The following is a 21977-nucleotide window of genomic DNA, read 5'->3' on the forward strand; positions in this document are numbered from 1 at the left end:
AAAACGGATAGGGATAAACAATGGGACCGGGATAGCGCTAGTATCCCTGTGCCATTGACTGATTAGGTGGATAGTGTGGTTGATACTGCTGTGGATGCTGTTGCGGGTGCTGCTGGGGATGTTGAGGATGTTGTTGCTGGGGATGCTGAGAGTACTGCTGTTGGCCCTGCATCAACGGTTGGCCCTGCATAACTTGCGGCTGTGGCTGTTGAGGGGGGAGTTGTGATGTCCCTCCTGGAATTCCAGGCGCAACCGGCCCAGGTATTGGTAGTCCACCGGGAATAGCTCCGTTAGCTGGTGCGTTCTTCCTATAATCGCTGAACCAGGCGTGCTTGAGGGCATCCTTCGCACTAATTCGCATCTCGGGCCTTAGCTGCAACATCCTGCTCAATAAGTCCAAACCAACGGGATCGATCTGCCTAAGGATCAACCGCAGATCTTGTGTGGCATAAACGTGGAAGTTATTCCTATACTCTGGATACTGCGAAATCTGTGGCCAGGACCTCTCCGAAGGTGTACCCATCAACCTGAAAATCTTCTGCAACTGGTCCTCGTTGGTAGTTCCCGGGAAAAGTGGACGCCCAGTATACATCTCCGCCATGATACAGCCTGCACTCCAGATATCTATGGAAGTGTTATAGGTTCTTGAGCCGAGGAGGACATCGGGCGCTCGATACCATAGAGTCACAACTTCATTGGAAAAAGTATTGACGGGGATACCAAATGCTCTAGCGAGACCGAAATCCGCGAGTTTAAGTTGGCCCTTGGCATTAATAAGCAAGTTCTGGGGTTTCAAGTCTCGGTGGAGTACTCTGTTCTCATGGCAGAAGGCTATTCCGCAGAGAAGCTGGTACATGAAGCTTCTGATCGTCGCTGGATCCAAGGCACCACGGTCACCGCGGGAGTCCATATACTTTTTCAAATCCTTGTCCATATGCTCGAAGACGAGCATTAACTTATTCTCAGTGTGGATGACGTCGTGAAGTGAGACGATGTTTTCGTGCTTGAGCTCCTTCATAAGGGAAATCTCACGAATTGCTGTCGATGGTGTTCCCTCTTCACTATCGAGGTGGATTTCCTTGAGGGCCACAAGCTCGCCGGTTTGGCGGTTTCGGCCTTTGAAAACCTGTGATGGTGGTAGTGAACAATATGATTAGCCGATTGCGACTTTGGCTTTTATGGTGTCGTTTGTTGGGGGTTTGCAAGGCCGTCAGCTTACAGTGGCATAAGTTCCCTCCCCGAGCTTTTCGAGCTGCTGGAACGAACTCGGATGTCTTTTTTCCATTATTGCTTAGGATAGAGTAATACGGACTCCGAAGGATGTACTGGCAAATTCGGTGATGGTGGTGATTCGAGGGTCGGACTTGGGTCTAGAGCGAATCGGAGGAAGGAAGAGTCGTAGCTAGCTACCAGAACTATGGAACGAGGCGGCAAAGGAACGGAGGCGGAAGGAGAGAACGAGAGGAGGGGAATACGATGACGATAGATGTCCTATCGTCTTTGTTTTCGAAGTCAAATGTCTCCCCAAGATCGGTGGATGTTGGTGACGTTGATGAGCGGTGATTGTGGTTTGCGAGATTAATGGCGGTGTTATCGACGGATGAGCGAGGTTGAGGTTGAAAGGGCAGCGGCGCCCGCCTTTAAGCAATTTGCCCGCCACTGCTTGGCTTTCCGAGCTAGCTGTGGCATGCAGGATGAATCACCACCACAAAGCCGTACATGCTCAGGACTAGACCGACGGATATTACTACTAGTTATCACCGCAATCAAATCTTGACCTCTAAATTCTAAATTTGGCCTGTTCAGTCGCTGCAGAAGCTTAAGATTGGCTGATTTGGTTATGGCGCTAAATGACGCGCTAAGGCACGACCTTGCCAGCCCTGTCCTGCAGAAGAAAACTGGTCTTAGGTAGACTAAAAGGAAAGAAACTAAGATACCATTCATTCATATCCGCTATGCCATTCGCAGGAGAATATATAATATACATAATCTTGGGAGGTAATTTAATATTAAATGATAATAAGAAGCTGCAAGGCAAAGTAACTTCCAATCTTGCCAAATATGCATAACGATCGCTCGACAGGGGAAATCCCAATCTGACAGAATACAATATCCTCCGACATCACAGGAAATCTGATGCTTTTGCTCTGCCCGCGCCTCCACCACGTCCGCTATCTCTGGTTGACTCCTGTCGGTCGATATCCATGCTTCCACGGTCTCTCCGTGGCGAAAACGACCGCTGTCGACTATGATCTCGGGCTCGTCGAGACGGCTCGGGGCTGCGATCTCTCGCACCACCTCGTTTCGGCGGAGACCTATCATCGTAACTAGGACTTCGTCGGCGGTGGTTGTCCTTTCCTCTAGCTGGCGGCGGACTTCTGCTGCGGCTTGGACTCGCGCGTCTGTTCGTCCTCTTCGGAGGCGACCTCGACTTAGAGTGTGACCGACTTCGGCTTCGGCTCGAGTAGCTGTCGTAGCTCCGATCCCTACCCCGGCCCTTGCGGTCACCATCATCTCGGCCAAGCTTCGAATTCTTCTTGGCCTCCTTGGACCTCGACCTAGACCTCGAACTGGAATAACTTCGGGACCTCGAACTATAGCTCCTACTACTCTTGCTATAGCTACGGCGCTTCGTGTTTCTTCCTCTGCCCGGGCTCCGACTATCGTAACTCCTACTCCTACTACGGCTCCTGGAATAGCTGTAACTTTTTGCACTCCTTGCGCTCCGGCTCCTAGAATAGCTGCTTCTAGTGTAGCTAGAGCTTCGAGATTTGCTACGCCCCCGATCGCTCTCATCGTCGCTATCCTGTCTCGGGACGGGCAAAGCAGGTACAGCTTGCTTTGGCAAACTTTGGAGAAACTCGCGGAGGCCTTCTGTAACCGCTCCCATCCCAATGCTAGTAAAGTAATTGATCGCAAACCTAGTGTTTCTGGGGTTATCACGGGGGAACAACCCTGCGAAGCTCTCAGCAAGGAATGGATCATTCAGCCGTTCGACAACCTTCTTCATTGTCATCTGCTCGGCCAAGTCTTGAAACAAGATCTTGATAAAAATACGGGAAGAGGAGGTTGTCTCTTCCTCATTGAGGTGGATAATATTTAAGCTCTGCCAACCAATGGCGTCATTCGCAAGCTGGTGACCGAAGAATCGAGCAATATTTCGGAGACGATTGATCTCATAACGGTGGATAGTTTCGTAGTAGTTCGTAAAGGATTTCTCAAAAAGGTCTTGCCAGAGGCGGTTGAGCTTGCAGAATCTTTCACCGATGTTGCCGTAGAATTTCGCATAGGTACGCTCCTGCGAACAACACTCAACAATCATAGAGACTAGTTCTGGTTCCTGGCCAGGCGGTAATGTGATTTTCATGAGCTTATGGCAGCATTCCTCAAAGTCGATAGAGGACATGATAGTAAGGTATATTGTACGTCGGAGGTTGACAAGATTAGTATTGCTCTGATCTTGGATAAGAAGTTGTTTCTCTTTCTCGTCTTGCTCTTCATCCGATTCTTCCTCATCTTCCTCGTCCGACCCATCCTCGCCTTCGCTACCGGATTCCTCCCCAAGGATTTCCGCTCTTGTACGCTTGTAAAGGTTTTCGTGTTCTTCGTAATGGGGGTCGAATTTGAAGACGTTGAGAGTATCTTGGGATTCAATAGAGTCGTCACTGACATTGATCTGGTGGGTGATTTGGTCCTCTTCCTCCACGAGATCTAACTCCTCACGAACAATCGGGTTGTCTTTATATTTATCCCTGCGTACTTGGAACAACACTTCAATCATGTACTGGACACGTTTATCGATCGAGGATTCGTGAAGGATATTTCGGAAAGCATCGTAGATTGCTTCGTTCGCCTTAGTCGACATTTCTGCCAGATAGGCGCCAACTTCCCTCATGAAACCAACCGCGATTTCAACGGAGTCATCAGTTGCGTTTTGCATCAACAGCAACATGAGAATTTCCAGGGCTAGGACCTCGTGTGCGACTTGTTGATTGACCAGATGGGCGATGAACGTTGTTGAAGAAAGGCACACTGCCTTGTCGTTTCGCTTAAATGCCTTCCTGAATTGTATCACTAGTCTCTTGACTAAAAGCTCTCCGACCTGAGGTAGTTTGGTATTAATGATAGCGGTCATTGCAGCATAGACAGGCGTGTATGTCAAGGCTGCAGCTTGGGCCTTCATGATTGACCGGCAATAAAGTCCCCTCCCACGGATTAAATTTTCTTGGAACAGGTCAGGGACAATGCTTTTGATATTAGAGGTGTTGACCTTGTTTATAAGGCCATTGATCGACTTCTTCAGCTGTTCCCAGGCCATCCGCTGGTACTCCTTCGACGTCTTGTCCGTAATTTGCGATTGTAGGGCCCGGAGACGTGCTGGAGGAATATAAGTTCCCCCACTTCGCATAGTGAGCAACTTCTCATATTCGGCTTTTGGGTCAAAAGCTGGTTTTGCGGGCTCATCCTTCATCGCAGAACGCGCCTCAAGCTGTCGGATGCGCTCTGCGGCGCGTTCAGGGTCGACGTCCGGCAGACCAAAGTCATTGCGCATACGACGATGCGGTGGAGACCGCCGCCGTTCATTATCGCGTGGAGGAGAAGTCGGAGAGCGGGATGTACGTTTACGTTTCGAAGATATCGCCGGTGGAGGAGTCGGCTCTCGTGATTGTGGCGAAGGGAGACGAACAGCGGAGTGAACGATGACCTGGCCGCCGTCCATCTTGGAGATTCGTAGAATGCCCGTGCCAAATACTCAGGTCCCTACTGCCAGGACTGCTCTGTTTTCCGGCAAACCGCGATGGTGGCGCTGGTGGTGATGGGGATTTGATAGGGATGATGGATGATGTGCGTGGAGAGTCAAGTCAAGTCAAGTATAGAAAAAGTCGTGTGGTGTGACGCTCGCTTGAAGAGGCATCGCCATCTTAGTGCTGCAAAATGCGCTGATTCTGGTGCTTCAGCGTAGAATTCATCACCAGCAAAGACCAGGATCAAACGCGCAACGTCGCCTAAACAAACCAGTGTCGGTGCAGCTGGGCACAATTATCTCCCCTCGTGCTGGTTCCTGACATAACCAAGTCCTTATATCTAGACCACTCACGCCTTGCACCTCCCATAGTTCTACAATCCACCTGTTCTGCATCCTCCAAGCTATATTCAAGATGGTATCTCACCTCAATTTCCCTATTCACTACGGATTCATTGGTGCTTTGGTTGTTTGACAGGAGTAGCTAACGTGCCTCGTGCGTATCATAGTTGGACAAAATCGCTGGCTTAGCCATGCTACTCATCGCGTCTACTGTTTTCCTCTACTACACCGTCTGGACTCTCCTTACTGTACGTGATACACCCCTATGCGGTCTCAATTGGAGAGCTTGTCCTTTTGGCACTTTGTAACCCGACTAACAAACAATTGTTTCCTGTAGCCATTCGTCGATGAAGACCATCCGATACAATCGCTGTTCCCACCACGTGTCTGGGCCATCAGGATACCTGTTATTCTCCTCCTCATCATCAGTGCCGTTGTAGGAAGCTTCTTGAGTGTGGTTATGATCAATTCCGCAAAGAAGAAGAAGGCAAAGAAGGCAGCCGCCGCTGCGAAGAAGACCTCCTGAGCTGGGTGAGACATTTCGAGATGCGAAAGATGTGGATATGTACGAGACTCCAACCCGAAAATCAGGTCGACATGCGCTGGAATGTGGAATTATTGGATGATTTGTAGATATCTTACTGGACAGGACCAGCGGGCCTGTTGCAGATTCCGACAAAAGAGATACCATAGCACTTCTTTGTTTTTTTTTGTTTTTTTTTTTTATTCCGTTCTGTCCCCCACAGGATACCAAGTATATCGGATGGTTCAAGGGTGGTTAGCTGCTCGTCAGGAACAGTACATGTCTGCGTCCTAAGTACAGATGTTCGATCGGGACCTGTCAAGCTTCAAAGTCTTCGCGGATGAAACCGCCAATTGCTGGTGAACTAACGACAAACGACTGTTACAGAGAGGACAGTTCGATACAACCGGGGTACTCGCCACCTGACATTTTCGTACTAATATAACCAGGAGTCACCTCTGCATGCATTAATTTATTCCATCGACCAAATTGAGGTGATCCAGCGCAGCTGTGCATAAGGCGACCCCCCGTCGGGATGTTCTGTGTGGACCCAGCAAGGTCGTGCAGACCGCGCTAAGACAAGATGGGATTAATTAGCCAACAGAACACCGCTTTCCACGTCGCGCGTGTCTTTAAAAATATGTTCCAGAAGATATTGCCTGAGAACAATGTGACGCTCCATTTTTTCCAGTCTAATGCATAAGATGATAAGTAATTGGTATGTTGGGAAATAACTCTCCATAATTACCGACCGATATATATTATTCATTCATTTATAGAGGGGCATATCGCTCCCCCATCTTTTTTCCCCTTTCCACACTGCATCCCATCTACACTAGTAGCTAAGTACCTATCTACGCACCAGTATCATCGGTCTCAAACTTTCTTGACCGGGGTAAATTTCCTGAGCTCTATACGACTAGCCAGCTTGAACGTAAAAGGTGTCGCCATGCCGTCACGAACATCTACTTCGACAATCTCAAAATCCAAGCCCCACGGCCAAGTACTGCTACAGGGCGCGAACATCCTGCCGCCATCGCCATCAACCTCTCCAGACTCTTATCTCCTGGAGAAATACCGAAATCAAACGTCACCCCCGGCCAAAAGGTTTCCCCTCAAGAATCTACGTAGGAAGATACCGCAGCCTAATTTACACGATGCTGCATCAATCCCTAGCATACGTCAACATGGGCGTGATGGAGCCGACGACAGAGAATCTCTGAGCCTTGCTGATCTGCAGGCCAAAATCGCCATTCTCACTAAGAATCTTAACTCAGCTGAGGCTGCTTTAAGAAAAGTAGGCGACGAGAGGGAAGAATGGAAGGAGCGGTGTAAAACATTGGAACAGAGAGCTCGCACCATAACCAAAGAAAACAGGGATCTTAGGATGCGAAACGCGGAATTGGAAGCCGAGATAGCACAAAAGAAGACAATTGTCGAAGAACCTAAAGATAGCGAGGAGGAAAAGCAGAAAAAGAAGCGAAACCGGACCAGCGCTAGCTATAGCGAAGAACTAAAAGCGACCAGGGCTTTGATCTCCCACCACTGGAATATGCAAGCCGAACAAGCGACAAAGGCTGGAAAGGGCACCGAATGGTGTGACTGTGTCCCATCCAAAACACTTAGAGCAGTCTTAAAAGAAGGAAGCAACAAGAGATCACCACTGTTACAAGCAAACGGCTTCGAGGATGTAGCAAAGGGTAGCCCCAGTGAACTAGTTGACAGTGAAGACGAGATTATCGACGACCAGAGGGGACATTCGCAATCAAGACGCCCACAGGCAAACCCTGAGGTCCGTGAAGATGCGAGACGGCAGCGAAAGGATGCCTTGAAGAAGAGGATCAAGGAAGTTCGGGGATATGTCGAAGGACTGAAGAGAGAAAACGATATCCTGGAGGGTATCTTGGTTAGCGACAATCAAGGAGCCCCCAGTGAAGATGCACCGCGACCACGAAGAAACGACCATACGACGAAGAGGAAGCATTAGGAAGCATTGCATTGCATGACATGACATGACATGACATATAGAATTGGCGTACCCCTGTTATATTGTATCATAGACCTTTTGTACTTACTAGCGCTTAGCGTTCTACACGGAACTTTTAATATCAACCCTAATGACAGCGTTTTGAATTCGATTTTTTGAAAGCTACAGATGTACCTATTTATGAAGATACCTAAATATAAATGACCAGCTTGTGTTGCCGACGTTGGATGTTTGAAGCCGAAGAATGGCAGCTGCCCCGGCTTTTGGTAGACCATCCGCTCTCTCTCCTCCTCCCAAACCTACAAGTACAAGACGAGGTACTTCACCACAATCACCAGCCTCAACCAACCACCTATCTAAACAAACTACCGACCACCGTTTAGTAATTCATCTACTCAAGCTGCAAGAGTCTTCGATTTTTTGAACGTCCAATCTTCCTTGACAAGTATCTTTTCCTTCCCTCTATTACATCTTGGTACTTGGCTTTGCCTCAAACTTGCCGAACGTTGTCCTGTATCAATGAACATCCACCAACATGCCCACAGTCGGTAGCCGCCTCGATAAGCGGCTTCTGATTCGGGAAATCGAGGGCTCGTACCTCGGACCATCTTCCCGTCAGGGCATCTATGGTAGTAGAAGCTTTGTCAAGAACCTCGATATTGTCAATGAACTATATGCACATTCCGGCTGTGTCAACGCCCTTACGTTAGTTTGTACCTCGCCAATTGCACCCGACGTAATATATTGAATTACCCAGAGACTAATTGCCCTCTTCACCGAAATAGTTGGTCACAGTCTGGTAATCTACTGGCATCTGGTAGCGATGACACACATGTGAATATCCACCAGCGAAGTAGCTCCGAGTCAACATTTAGCCATACTCACTCGATATCTACTGGTAAGTTCAATTTTATATTCCTACACCCATCCATCTCGTAGAATAGCTCCACAAGCTTACATAACACCGGTTAAGGTCACACACAAAACATATTTTCGGTCAAGTTTATGCCTCATAGCGAAGACCGAACATTGATCTCGTGTGCTGGAGACGGAGAAGTCAGGGTGTTTGACGTCAACTACACTGCATCCTCGATAGATAGTACCAACTCTAGCTTTGCCCATTCTATACGTCAAACTTCGCGACTATCCTACGGGGAGACCCATACTCGCGTTTACCGTGCCCACCGCGATAGGGTAAAACGAATCATCACCGAAAACTCACCCCACCTATTCCTTACCTGCTCCGAGGATGGCGACGTTCGACAATTCGACATCCGTGCCCCTTCAGATCCAAGTCGCACGAGACTCGGACGATTCTCTCGCGATGATGATGATTATAGGGACGGGCCCCGACCCTTGATTTCATATCGCAAATCCCCACTGGATCTAAATACGATCTCGGTTGCTACCTCACAGCCCCACTATCTTGCCTTAGGAGGCAGTCATTTATATTGTTTCCTTCACGACAGACGCATGCTCCGACAAAAAGACAATGAACCAATCTGCGTCAAGAGGTTTGCGCCTCGCGAGGATGAGCCTTGGGCTGATAGGGGCAGTCGGGGTGGCCATATCACAGCATGCAAAATATCAGACTACTGCCCGAATGAACTTATTGTTAGCTGGTCTGCGGGAGGCATTGGAGGCTTTGACATCCACAGGTCACCTGACGCCCTCGAAGCTGAGCCAAAGAAGGAATCATCAATTATCGAGGGCGTTGGATCCAGAGTGAAAAAGGATTCATCCGGCATGGTTAGAAGCTCAGCTTCTGGATCAGGTCAAAGAAAGCTGAAGCGTAAACGAAATGCAGCAAGTAGAACATCTTCTATGGGCTCAGTGGAAAAGGCCTGGCGAGAATCGGTGAGCCCAAGAAGAAGCCGGCCTTCAGATGAGGATGCTCAAATTGGAAATCTAGAGAAAACGGCATTCAAGATTGCATGCTCATTTGTGGAGGCCCGGAGAATCCTCTACGGAATCAAAACCCCAGCTCTTGCCACAGAGGTAGTCAATTCACACCCTGAAACGGTCCTCGACCCGTTTACTAAATGCTTAGATATGATGGACGACTATATCACTAGCCACGATACGAAAGAGTTGGTGGTGGCTTCGTCTTCAACTCCCGCTTCGCAGTCCTCCACGGCCGTCCTCGAAACCACTGTGCCCGATAACGAACAATCGCTCAGAAGACGTAGGCGGGAAGCCCGACGCTATGTTCAAGCAATGGGGACATTAACTAAGGTACTAGTTGAGCCACCTGAGGAGAGCCTATCTGGAAGAACTGCCCTTTTGTTTGATAGTATTGATCTTGTCAATTCCGGGATGTCCTCTTGGGCTTATGACTACCTTGCCGTCCTCGTCGAATATCTCAAGTATGGAGTTGCGGGTGTCGAGCGATACTGGAATGTCACCACACATGATAGTCTTGCTGAAAAACTAAAGACACTGTTGGAACCCGCATCCGGTGACGAAGATGAACTTATCGACAGTATTGACCCTGACTTCCCCGGGTTTTTGACAGAGAAAGCAGCTACACGAAGCCTCATGACACATATTCTAGCACAGGAACCCGGGTCGACATCTGTTCCTTGGGAGACAAAACGTCGTTGGGGGTGGGTGCACGCACGTAGCATTCTAATGAAAGCCGGCGAAGGTATTGACTACTCATACATGGAGTCTTCGTTCGGTGGGCTTTCAGATCAGCAACTTGAGGTTGAAGATAGGATCGAAAAAGCATTGTTAAGCCCAAACAACGAATCCGAACGCTCTGTTCGACAAACCATAATGGACGTCGTTAGGGAAGATGAAGAATCAGAATCATCAGAATTCAGATCTGACAGCGACGAAGGCATGGTTGATAATGACCCTCTCATCGTTATGGATGAAGATGATATAGAAGAAGAAATTGAGGTCGGCGACGAGCCCGCAATCGAATTCGAAAGCTCTTCAGAGGAAGCAGGCGGTTTGGACACAGTCGAAGCGGCGAGAACCTCTGCAATCCTTGACTCGATCCTTAACATGTCAAACACTGGTGACGAAGACGAAGATGAAGACGAAGACGGTTCCGAAGATGAAGACTACGACGACGAAATGGATGAAGACGACGACGATGAAGAAGATGATGATGACGACGATGACGACGACGACGACGACGAAAACGACGACGAAACGAACGCTACTCTAGATGACCCCGAAGAACGACGACGAGAAAGACTACGGAATACAATACGCATCAAGAAGGTTACGAGGTACAATCGGAATAAACTACAATCCCATGCACCTCTTGAGGAGAATATCCGATTGTACCGAGGCCACTGCAATGTCCAAACTGTATTTAACCCTTTCTTGATCCAAAGGCATTTCGGACACACTAACGACAAGTTGTATGTAGGTCAAAGATGTAAATTTCTATGGTTTACAGGACGAATATGTCGTCAGTGGCAGTGACTGTGGACACGTCTTCATATGTAAGCGGTGACCAATAGGGTTTTCACGATAGAGCTAGGAACTTTAGGAACTAACTTCAGCTGCTTACAGGGGACAAAGAAACAACGGAACCTGTGCAGATTCTCCATGGGGATAGCTCCGTCGTCAACGTGGTGCAGGGCCACCCAACCGAACCTATGCTAGCAGTGTCAGGTATCGACGACACTATCAAAATATTTTCTCCCGATCGTCAGCTCCAAGACTTAGCCCGAAAAGGCATTGGGATGTACAACAGTCAACCACTTGCGGGACGTCAGCGATTTAAGGACAGGGAGACAATCATGGGCGACAATGAAATCGCTAGACAGAACGGCCTCAGCGATGCAGTTATTACGGTAAGCCTTCGGCGAGCCCTCCGAAACCGCATTGCGTTGAGTTTTGGGGAATGGGTTCACTTGCTCGGTGCTGGAGATAGCGATTCTTCTGAATAGAGTGTCGTTCTCTCCCTCACTTCGAAGGGCTACCAAATTTCCTATTTCAATAAGGAACGGATTCATACCAGTTGTTTTTTCTTCTTGTTTTTTCTTCTTCTCTTCATATCCTTTTCTTTTCGCAAAACTATTAGCAACTAGTTACAGAACATTATTTCATAGGAGAATATGCTGATTCTTGTTTTCCCCGTGTTCTTGTATCTAGAGTTCTATGATTGCGCAGCTTGCGAGAAGTCTACATCGACGCCAAATGGCAAACGGTCCGGGAGGTGCTGTCGTCAATCTTGATCAGCTGGATAACTGTACGGTATGTTGAGAATCGGATATATTATGCAGGCCAAATGTCTTTTCTCGTCGGCTCGCATATACTAACGTTACACCACAGATAATGTGACCTCTGTCTCGCCGCAGTTTGGGAATCGCTTGGGCTCTAGTTCTACTATTTGGAGATCGGACGATTTTTTTTCTTTGAATGTTATTCATTTTTAAGGGTTAAAATGCTTCCTTTACATCATTAAGCTGTCGGTGTCTTTTTGGTGGGCACAATTTGAAGTATTTTAATGGGAAAAGGGACTGGTTTTTGTATATATATCCTCATCGAACTTTGATATGCTCGCACATTCGGAATCATAAGATCTATAAGACTGCACCCTGAACTAAAGCTACGGGCCCTGTATCACGATAATAGGATAAAAGATAAGGGTTTTTGTATCCTAGGCTGAATCAAAAAGGAAAATAAGGACTGCACACCTATCTGCGCTCGCGGAAACAATTCGTCTTCCAGCTGCATGCTGGTGCTGGTGTTTAAGATACGCTTCCCGATTGCCGTTACGTGAAAGACAATCGTCTGCAGTCCCCTGCATAAGTTGATTATCGAGTCTACTTACATATGCACGAAAGCTAGTGGTCCGTGTCAAAGGAAGCACAACAGACAAACGCACTCAATATCCTGCTTTTTTTTCCTCCTACGGTGCGGGGAAAAGTAGAGGCTGATTGCCATTGGTCTATCTCTTACCATCAATCTAAAGTCAAAGGAGAAAAACCCGGAATGCAACAATATATGGAACCTATAGATATTAATTAATTGTTTTTTTTACCGCGCTAGCCGGAGTGTGTAAAATTGAATTTGCGGCTTTTTTCTGGTTGGAGGTAGACGATTGCGTGCATGAAGGAGAGGGAATATCTGTACGACGGTTCTGCGGACGTAGCGGGACAGTAGGCTCCTTTGGATTGTTTCGTGATATCATATCTGAGATAGAGCTGGAGTTTTGGGCTTGAGGCCTCAAGCAATCTGATACCGAACCCGTTTATGTCAGAAAAGGAAACCGCCCGAAAAGGGAATAGGAATTGAGTAGCACAAAATTCTAGAGCTCGTCAAGCTAAGTAGAGGGCAAAAAAAAAAAAAAAAAAGACACCATAGGCACCGCATCATTAGCCTAGGTTCATCGTTAACGTTAATGCCATTGCTTTCCGACGCTTTGCTCGTCTCTCGGGTCGCGGAACAATTCAACCTCAAGCTCTTTTCCAAGGATTATCTTTACTAGAGATGATCTAGCTTGGAAAGCTGCCAATACGGAAAAACGGCGCCAGACCCAGTTACATCATGGGTGGGAGGCACTTTAGTTGAAGCGAGGGCATCAGCAAATTGGGGGCCCCGGATCGGATTTGAGGCCGTGAGGGTGTCCTGGATATGCATTATCTCGTCACTACAGCTGCTTTTAAGGTTGCAGACACGGGTACGGAAATGGTACATCATTCGATGGAGCGGTGATGCACACTAGTCCATCACTTGTAGAGAACTCTCGGTCCAAAAGCTCCATCTTGGCCTTACTGTCTCCGGTGTATTGCCTGTGGTGCTAGTTCAGAACCGTAGAGCCTACTCTGGCAACTTCCACCCGTCATAGCCATGAGAGGAGCAATATCGAGGTGGGAATCTTGTATATATGGAACATAAAGTCGGACCACTTTTTTTTTTTTTTTTTGTTTATTGAAGTTTTGTCGTCCCGCTCTTGTCATCCGTCGATCCAAGCTTGAACCATTGCATTGGCATCAGCAGAACCATTTATACCGTCATTCGTATCGGCTTGGGCCCAGCTACCACCCTCGCCTTTAAGCCTTTTTTTTCAAGTTTTTAGTTAGCTCATTTCCGAATACCATATTTCTTTCTTCCAAAGCAACGTGGAGCCACAGCAGACCAAGCCAAAGCTGTGTTGGATAACGGTCATATCACCCCACTTCTAGATAGCTACTTCGAGCTAGCTCCCCACCTTGGCCTTGCGCTCCTGCAACTGCAACCGCAATAAAATTTTCCCACCTGCTATAGGCCAACCAGGACAACGGTGCAGAGGGTATTGCTGGGCGGCTACCAAAGTTTCGAGCTCGCCTGCCCTGCGTCTTTTGAGATAAAACCCTTTAGCTTTAGTCGGACCTAATTATAATCATTTTTGGGGGTGCCGGTGCATGTCAACCGGTTGAGCAATTGTCGTGGGAGAGATACAGGTTGTCCTGTATATTGCGACAGATATACTCATAGCGAAAGCGAAAGAGGGTGTGGCTGCAATTGTCAGCTTCATCTAACACCACTGCAGCAGCAACAGTTTCGATCTTGCCTTGTGACTGGACTCTGATTGGTATATCACATTTTGCAATTGGTTTTGGAAGACCCGATTTCCTCATCGCCCCTCCATAGCAGCAGCAGCAACAGCGAGCAAGCGAGCAAACGGTTTGCAGTCTGCAGTTCACGTTCGGGTGCAGCCTGCGTTTTTCCTGCACGTCAGTCCGCCTCCCTCCATTCCCCCCAAAAATATTTTCGAATTCAGGCGCAGAAGCAGCAACTTTCCCGTGCTTATCCGGCATTCTATAATATAACCAGCAGGTAAGGAGGTTAGTTAATTCTTTAGTTACAGTATAGATAGGTAGTTGGGTACACAGGTCAAGCACTTACCCAGTGGCCTAGCGTCAAGCATCGAGACGAGGTGAGTTACGTTACCTAATTGCCTGCGGCTGGTTTCGTCTGATGTATTTGGAGATATCTTGCAAATGCAAATCGATGCAATGACAATGATAATAACCTGTGCAAGTCAGCCGCCCTTCTAGAAGCTACCGTTAACAGTGCTGCACCTTCACCGGCCCAGCCAACCAGTGGCGAAGAGGCGTCCCGGCTAGGAGAGTAGTAGCGAGCGATCTTGCTGGCAGGTGGGATCGATTGTGCTGGATTAGATTGCATTCAGTCTAGTTGGGTGCGGTTTAGTCCCTAAAGTAAGGAAGAACCCCTCCACGGCGGGCCACCAAAACTCAACTCAACTTTTGTCGAATCAACGACAACGTCACCCTGCTCGCACATATTTACCTAGCTTTCACCTACTTACAGACACTCTCTTATAGTTCCCCCCCTCCCTCCAACTACCAATTGTCCTGGCTTCATTCATTCTGATTCAGATTCCGATTCGATATCGATTCGATCCAATTCAACTATCATACTTTCCTTATTTCCCAAGCTCCAGCTACCAGTTTTCCCACAATGGCTCATTTGAACGCCTACGCCTCCAAGGACGCCCTTGCATCAGCCCTTCTCGCTTTCATCGTCGAACGTCAAAGCCAGGCTATTAATCGCCACGACAGATTCCAGGTCGCAGTCTCCGGTGGTTCTTTGCCTTCCATTCTCGCTCAAGCTTTGCTCTCCGAAGAAGCTGAAGGTCAAATCGTCTGGGATAAATGGCAAATCTTTTTCGCAGACGAGCGAGCTGTCCCACTAGACGACGAAGACTCAAATTACGGTCTCCTCAAAAAAGAATTACTAGACAAGCTCCCTGAAGGAACTGCTCAACCCACCGTTGTTCCAATCGATACCGATTACCTCGATGACACCCAGGAGTTAGCAGACCAGTACGAACAAGCCCTCGTCCGCTACTTCGCTCCACGGGACAGCGTCTTGAAGCCCATCTTCGACCTCTTGCTCCTCGGATGCGGTCCAGATGGTCATACTTGCAGTCTCTTCCCCGGCCATGAGCTTCTCCGCGAGAATGATGCTTGGGTAGCTCCAATTGAAGATTCTCCAAAGCCACCACCAAAGAGAATTACCTTGACATTGCCTGTTATTAAGCACGCTATCAAGGCTGTCTTCATAGCCACCGGTGCAGGCAAACAGGATATCTTGAAACAGATATTCGGTGATCCAGAGGGAGGACTACCATGCACCTTGGTCAACCATGTTCTGGAAGACAAGGTCACTTGGTTCGTTGACTACCCTGCTGTCGAAGGCGTCACTTATCACAAAAAGTCTCTACTTTAGATGTCTTATCTCTTATTTGATACATTTTCCTTCTCCCTTCTCTTTCTTTCTTCCCTCTTCCCACGGGTTCACGCTTTAGCGTAAGGGTTTTCCATATGGAACAGCATATTTTTTTTTGTTGCTGCCTGGTTGATCTATTTGTCCAGAGTTTGGTTTATCGTTGAATCTCCCTTCGCATGTCGGTATCGTCTTCTTACTTTTCTTTTTGTTATTTCTATTCCGGAGGTATTAAACAGAGAGGAATGGTATCATCATACCCCCCTTTTCTCTCTGACTCTCTACTGTAGTTAAGGTGCGGCTTTTTCTTCATTCTTCATAGAAACAATTTCCTACACTATTCTTCCAACCATTCTTTTTTTTTTTTTTTTGCCCATTTCATTTTTACTGTTTGGTCTATGGGATGGGGGACTTGACGTCTTTTCAGTTTCATCTTCACTTCACGCCACCCTTTTTTTTTTTTTTTTGAAAACCTTCAATTCTGATCACGACGTCATGTATTCCCTTTTCCTCTTCTTCTCATTTATCCTTTTTTTCTTTCTTTCTCTTTTTTCCGTTTAAAAAAACCTCACTTGTTATGAGGAGCAGGTGGCTGCAAATTATTATTATCATGATCATGTCTCTCTTGTAACGAAATGGAACGAATTATAGACGGAAATTTAAATGGGACAAAATTATTCATTCCTGGGATCGATTCATATATGCATACCGCCCAAAATGATTCGTAAATGATATATGTATACTACTAGGTAGTGACTTAACCTCGTAGTTGATCGGGGGGCGAAAAAATACAGACTCTGCATAACCATGAATCAACGTTGCAACTTTGATTTGAGTACGTAAGTATGTATATATAGATACTTAATTATTTTAGCGTCGTCATGATCACGAGAGTCGCAAAACCGGTTAAACAAATCTTATTGTAGACCTTTCTTCAGTAAACATATTAATTAAGGACAATCATATTTTAAATTAGGAAATCTGGGATTAAAACTGAATATGCTTGTCTCGTACCTAATCCCACCTAAAAAATAATATGCCCTCTATCTCTATTCTAAACTAACTCGAAGTAGCATTTGGATATCAATAACGGAATTATCATCAGATCTCCTATTCGGCTGGGTCAAAATGAGATTGATAGATCTGTGGTCCAACTGTGCTCGTTTTTGGACACACATGAATGTGAATTCTCTAACGGAAGGTATGGCAATCAGGGCGTTATAAACGTGCGTTTCGATCTCCTTTGCTCTTGTTGAAGAGCCCTTTTGACGTTTTTGTATGAGACCCGCATTTTGGGTTTTTGGTATCCTGATTCCCCTGCGGTGTTTATTTAGGTTATCGTCGGGGTTATTAATATCGCCGGGGTTGCCCCGATTGATATCTTTGGGTGCCTGTTCGGGTTCTGGTGAGGGTTTGGGGGGTTTTTGGGTCGTTGGTATATCTCCGGGCACTAGTTCGTCTAGGTCATCCCAGAGCGTTCGCGAGGGACTTGGATCTGGCCGGCGTGTCTGTGTGGGATTTGGTGCTCTTCGAGATGTTTCTGAAGGATCACTTTCCGGATCACTTTCAGGGTCTTCTTCAGGGTTTTCTTTAGGGCCTTTCTTAGGGCTTCCTTCAGGGTCTCCTTCCGGCTCATTAGACTCACGCCCCATTGTTCCCGAAAGCACAAGACGGTCAAATCCCGGCTTTGAAAGATCCGCATCTGGATCAGCTTCCTTCATGATATCGTATCCTTCCTTGATATACTTTTGTGCCTTCTCATTGAGATCAACCAATCCTATCCACTGTATGTCCCCCAACCCCATACCACGGTTCACCTCCTGTTTTGCATACAGATTCCAAGCGAGATAAGTGATATCGCCAAAGTTCAGAGTCTCGATCGCGATATCGTCGTTAGGACGGTACCGCTCAACAATTATCATTCTATTCGCCCTTGACATCAAAAACTTATAGGGCGCCTCGGCGCTGCCCTTGGGGTTGTATAGAGTCACTTGAGTAAAGTCATCGACCAACCTGCCACCTCGAGTGGCACCTCGAAACATCGATGCGAGAGCACTATAACGGCTGTCCCCCGAAACCATGTGAGTGTTCAGGCCGGCGTTAGTTCCTACGATATCCCCACCCCATCGGTAATTGTTGCTTTCGACGATCAAATCCGCATCGTCAACATGGATGGTAATTTCTTCTTTCTGAGCTCTTCCAGCGATCCCAAGGAATTGAGCACCTGTTCTGGAAAGATCAATGAAGGGCCCTGAGGCTTTGATATCGGGCTCTGGTGCATCTATCTTCTTAAGGCTTTTGGTGAACCAAGTAGGTAGACTATCGTTGATATTTTCAGAAACGTCGGCACCTTGAATACCGCCTCCTCCACCGCCTTTTGGACTTCTGGCAACGAGGCCCGAGCGAATGCCTGGGGATACCGTGACTCGACCGTAGGCAATGGGTGGGTTATAAGTAATAGCCAAAAGTAAGGATAGTAGACTTAATTTTAAGTACTTTCGAGACATGATTGTAAGAAATTAAAACTGAGTAATACATGACTTTGGAAGAACTCGGGAAATGGGAGAAAGGCACGCTTTAACAGGGACACACGTTCATTATAGAGGAATCAAATCATGGCCTGGTTGATAGACAGGTCTCTATAATCTGCCTAGAATCAATTATAACGAGGCAGTGTTAAGTTATCACGGCAAAGATATTTCTTCTGGCCTAGCGTTACTGTTAAATATATATATCTAACCCATGCATCCCAGCATGAGAGAAAGGCTTCAAAGCATGCGTGCCACAAACCGTCCCAACGAAGGCAAAACTGCGTTGTGACCTGTTGGAATTCCCATTTGGCCACACACACTTCACACGAGATCCGCTGCCTCTTTGGCCCGCCAGTCGGAAAGCTAGCTTCGTTTAAAACACGAACACCAAGAGCCCCCTTCAAGAAAGAAAAGAGAAAAGGAAAAAAAGTGGATATATCTCGCGAACATTCCGTCTAGGGGATGCGCAGTTCGAAGGATGAGCTCTAACACCAACATCTCCTTCGCCGACTAACCCCGCCGCTCCCTCAACTATTATCTCATCTTTGCGACACATCTCCGACACGTTACATACCCACCCACCAATCCCATCGCCAAAGTCATGGCCCGGAGGATCGTCCGAACCGCCACCCAGCTGGCCGTGTTATCTTTCCTTGCTTTCCTACTCGTCTATCTTCTCGATACTCGATATAGAGTCCTACCCAATGCAATCCATAATAGATTACCTACGCATCACGACCAACAGATTATAACCGATATCGAGATAGCTTCATGCTTTAAGCTACTTAGTGGGTGTAGGAAAGATAGTCCTTGGTATAGAATTGAAAAGGACTTATACCTCGAAGAACATCTTGTTCGTCATGCTTTTGTCCACGTTATTCGTAAACACGAGAAGGAATTAGTGGGCGATGAACCTGTTGTGTTGGATATCAAGGTGTCAAGGAAACAACCAGCTGCTGTGAAGGATGGCGAGGTTTGGGAACAGAGAACTGGGGGTATTTGGATCCTGAGAGGAAAATTGAGGCACAATGCTGTTACGGCTGTTGAAGTGCTGTTTGGACCAGATGCTGAGGATCCTAGGCTCGATTGGCAGATCAAAGACACTCCACTCCGGATTGGAAAAGAGGCGAGGTTGAGTGTGAGAATTGGGTCGCCGGATAGTACAGCGGAGAAGCACAAGAAACCTAAGTTGAGAATTGGGAAATCTGGGAAGTTCAAGATTATTCAAGTTGCTGGTATGTCTCGACAATCTTTTTGGTGGGCTCGTTTTTGAGATATATCAAGATCCAAGGCTGATATCATTTCCCAAATAGACCTACATCTATCCACTGGTGTTGGCGACTGTCGAGATGAGTACCCCGTTATGAAAAATACGAAATGCGAGGCAGATCCAAGAACATTGGAATATGTTGCAAAGTATCTTGATGAAGAAAAGCCGGACCTGGCAGTTCTCACCGGCGACCAAGTCAACGGCGAATCCTCCCCGGATGCCCAAACTGTAAGTTGAGCTCCGCTACGGCTCTATCGTAAACCCCCCATTAACAAACTTTGCGTAGGCCTTGTTTAAAATGGCAGATTTGTTTATTAAACGGAACATCCCATATGCTACTATTTACGGAAATCACGACGACGAAGGTGATTTAAAGCGTGCCGAGCTGATGAAATTGACACAAACTTTACCTCTATCGCTTTCCGAGCCGGGCCCGGAGACAGTGCCCGGCGTGGGCAACTATGTAGTGCAAATTATGTCCCATAAGGCAGACCACCCCGCCGTTACCTTGTATTTCCTCGACAGCCATTCGTATACACCGGATGAGAAACATTACCCCGGATACGACTGGATAAAACCCGAACAAGTCAAATGGTTCGAAGATGAACATGAAAGCCTAAAGCCCAAGATCAAGCAATACTCTGGTATTCATTTGCAAATGGCGTTTATCCATATACCCTTACCGGAATACACGCATAGCAAAAATCCATTTGTTGGACAGTGGCGTGAAGGAGTTACTGCACCTAGATACAACTCGAACTTTAGCAAGGCGCTAATGGACGCTGGCGTTGGTGTTGTTACCTGCGGTCATGATCATGCGAATGATTACTGCTTGTTGGAGAGGCAGGAAGGACATCCGAAATTGTGGATGTGTTATGGTGGCGGCGCCGGATTTGGAGGGTAAGTAGTTGGAAATATCTGCCTGCCTTTTTTTTAAAAGAAATTTACTGACGGTTGGTGTGGAAAACTTTTTTATTTTATTGTTTTAGTTATGGTGGCTACAATAATTACATTCGAAGGATACGAATGTTCGAAATAGATGCACCGTCCGGGAGAATTACTACCTGGAAGAGGACAGAAGTCGAAGACAAAGGCAGGCTCGATGAGCAGATAGTTGTTGACAGTGGAAAGGTCCAGGAATCGTAGGCGCCGTTTTTTTTTTCGCCTTGTGCAATTAATTACCTTCGCATGTAGAAGGAAGTTTGGGCTTGCATGATGACTATAGTACTAACGTTACCCTCTCTGGATGGTTACATCGGGGAACTTTTTTTTTTTTTTCCTGTTCCGCTTCCCCTTCCATCCCCTTAGTTTTTCTTCGCAGTTATTTGGATAATGGGGTATACGGCGTTATTTATCATGGATTACGGGGTTTCCTTACATTACACAGCTGGGCGTAATAATATTTATCCCCACTATAGTCATCCAGCGGAGCGGGGTGGCTTGACATGCACCTCTGTACACGTACATACACAGTAGGCTTGCTTATTATCCTAAAATATCTTCTATTTTGTGATATCAAGGCCGAAAAAAAAAGAGAGAGAGAATGGCATATGTGTTTAGTGGACGAGCGCATGCATAATATTATCTAAATTGACGAAATCGAAGCCACTCGACTATGCAGCTGGAAATTAACCCGGCGGAAGACGAAAAAATAAATAAAAAAGAAAGAAGAAAAAAGGAAATACTTATAGAGAGGGTTTGATTCTGTATTACCGAAATGTCAAAATAAGCTTCGAAAAGAGCAAGCGCACGTGGGTGGAGAGGTCTATCAAAAGGATAAGGCTAATTCTGCCGATCCAATATCATATTCCCAGGCTATAATATGATATGCTCTGCTGATCACAGCGTGGGGCCTTCCCGTTTGATCGTCCGTAGTACGAGGGAGAGTTAAGAGAGGGAGAAAGATAGAAAGTCGAACGACTATCGTGCAATTTTTATTGGACCTAATGTATAGGTCTATGGATATATACATACATGCAAGTTATAGGGAGATAAGGAAGGAGTGTGCCTTCTTGTGACGTTATACAGTCGAATCTTGCATATTCAGGAACTTAACTTTTTTTGAGGGAACTTTTTGAGGAAACATTCGGTAGAACTAAGAGGTAACAAGGTATACATGTACTATGTAGGATATGGATATAAGGATGAGAAAGAAAAAAAGAAAGAAAAAGGTGTTTACACAGCAGTCTTCTCGTGGCAGTTTCTTCTTTGCGGACACTCTCGCCTGTGCGACGGAAAGGGGTTCTCTGTCTTGAACGGGACGTCAAAAACAACACAGTCGATACATGTCGATCCAACTACAACCCCGTTTACACTAGTTAACGTTTAACATTAATGTCCGACGGGGAATCCTTAAGGCTTCGGATGGAAAAGATGGATCG

General features: G+C 46.8%; 8 protein-coding genes across 8 annotated transcripts; 5 read left to right on the forward strand and 3 right to left on the reverse strand.

The window, feature by feature from the left end:
• Positions 1 to 37: 37 nt before the first annotated feature.
• Positions 38 to 1285, reverse strand: AOL_s00083g224 (uncharacterized protein; the record flags this gene model as incomplete). The annotated part of the gene is made up of 2 exons (XM_011125403.1): positions 38 to 1126; positions 1220 to 1285. The coding sequence occupies 2 exons, from the start codon at positions 1283 to 1285 to the stop codon at positions 38 to 40; spliced, it is 1155 nt and encodes a 384-aa protein (XP_011123705.1).
• An 837-nt stretch (positions 1286 to 2122) lies between these two features.
• Positions 2123 to 4720, reverse strand: AOL_s00083g225 (uncharacterized protein; the record flags this gene model as incomplete). The annotated part of the gene is made up of 1 exon (XM_011125404.1): positions 2123 to 4720. One exon carries the CDS (start codon positions 4718 to 4720, stop codon positions 2123 to 2125), a length of 2598 nt encoding a protein of 865 aa, XP_011123706.1.
• Positions 4721 to 5277: 557 nt separating this feature from the next.
• AOL_s00083g226 (uncharacterized protein) lies at positions 5278 to 5612 on the forward strand (the record flags this gene model as incomplete). Its single annotated transcript, XM_011125405.1, has 2 exons — positions 5278 to 5334; positions 5424 to 5612. The coding sequence occupies 2 exons, from the start codon at positions 5278 to 5280 to the stop codon at positions 5610 to 5612; spliced, it is 246 nt and encodes an 81-aa protein (XP_011123707.1).
• Positions 5613 to 6558: 946 nt separating this feature from the next.
• Positions 6559 to 7596, forward strand: AOL_s00083g227 (uncharacterized protein; the record flags this gene model as incomplete). The annotated part of the gene is made up of 1 exon (XM_011125406.1): positions 6559 to 7596. The coding sequence occupies one exon, from the start codon at positions 6559 to 6561 to the stop codon at positions 7594 to 7596; it is 1038 nt and encodes a 345-aa protein (XP_011123708.1).
• Positions 7597 to 8131: 535 nt separating this feature from the next.
• On the forward strand, positions 8132 to 11507 carry AOL_s00083g228 (uncharacterized protein; the record flags this gene model as incomplete). Its single annotated transcript, XM_011125407.1, has 5 exons — positions 8132 to 8301; positions 8382 to 8494; positions 8570 to 10920; positions 10982 to 11057; positions 11128 to 11507. 5 exons carry the CDS (start codon positions 8132 to 8134, stop codon positions 11505 to 11507), a joined length of 3090 nt encoding a protein of 1029 aa, XP_011123709.1.
• A 3520-nt stretch (positions 11508 to 15027) lies between these two features.
• AOL_s00083g229 (uncharacterized protein) lies at positions 15028 to 15798 on the forward strand (the record flags this gene model as incomplete). The annotated part of the gene is made up of 1 exon (XM_011125408.1): positions 15028 to 15798. The coding sequence occupies one exon, from the start codon at positions 15028 to 15030 to the stop codon at positions 15796 to 15798; it is 771 nt and encodes a 256-aa protein (XP_011123710.1).
• Positions 15799 to 16844: 1046 nt separating this feature from the next.
• On the reverse strand, positions 16845 to 18302 carry AOL_s00083g230 (uncharacterized protein; the record flags this gene model as incomplete). Its single annotated transcript, XM_011125409.1, has 1 exon — positions 16845 to 18302. One exon carries the CDS (start codon positions 18300 to 18302, stop codon positions 16845 to 16847), a length of 1458 nt encoding a protein of 485 aa, XP_011123711.1.
• Positions 18303 to 18927: 625 nt separating this feature from the next.
• AOL_s00083g231 (uncharacterized protein) lies at positions 18928 to 20742 on the forward strand (the record flags this gene model as incomplete). The annotated part of the gene is made up of 4 exons (XM_011125410.1): positions 18928 to 19561; positions 19640 to 19824; positions 19883 to 20496; positions 20586 to 20742. The coding sequence occupies 4 exons, from the start codon at positions 18928 to 18930 to the stop codon at positions 20740 to 20742; spliced, it is 1590 nt and encodes a 529-aa protein (XP_011123712.1).
• Between the last annotated feature and the right edge of the window lie 1235 nt (positions 20743 to 21977).

The sequence above is a fragment of the Orbilia oligospora genome (genome assembly GCF_000225545.1).
Source record: "Orbilia oligospora ATCC 24927 unplaced genomic scaffold scaffold00083, whole genome shotgun sequence".
Lineage (NCBI taxonomy): Eukaryota > Fungi > Ascomycota > Orbiliomycetes > Orbiliales > Orbiliaceae > Orbilia > Orbilia oligospora.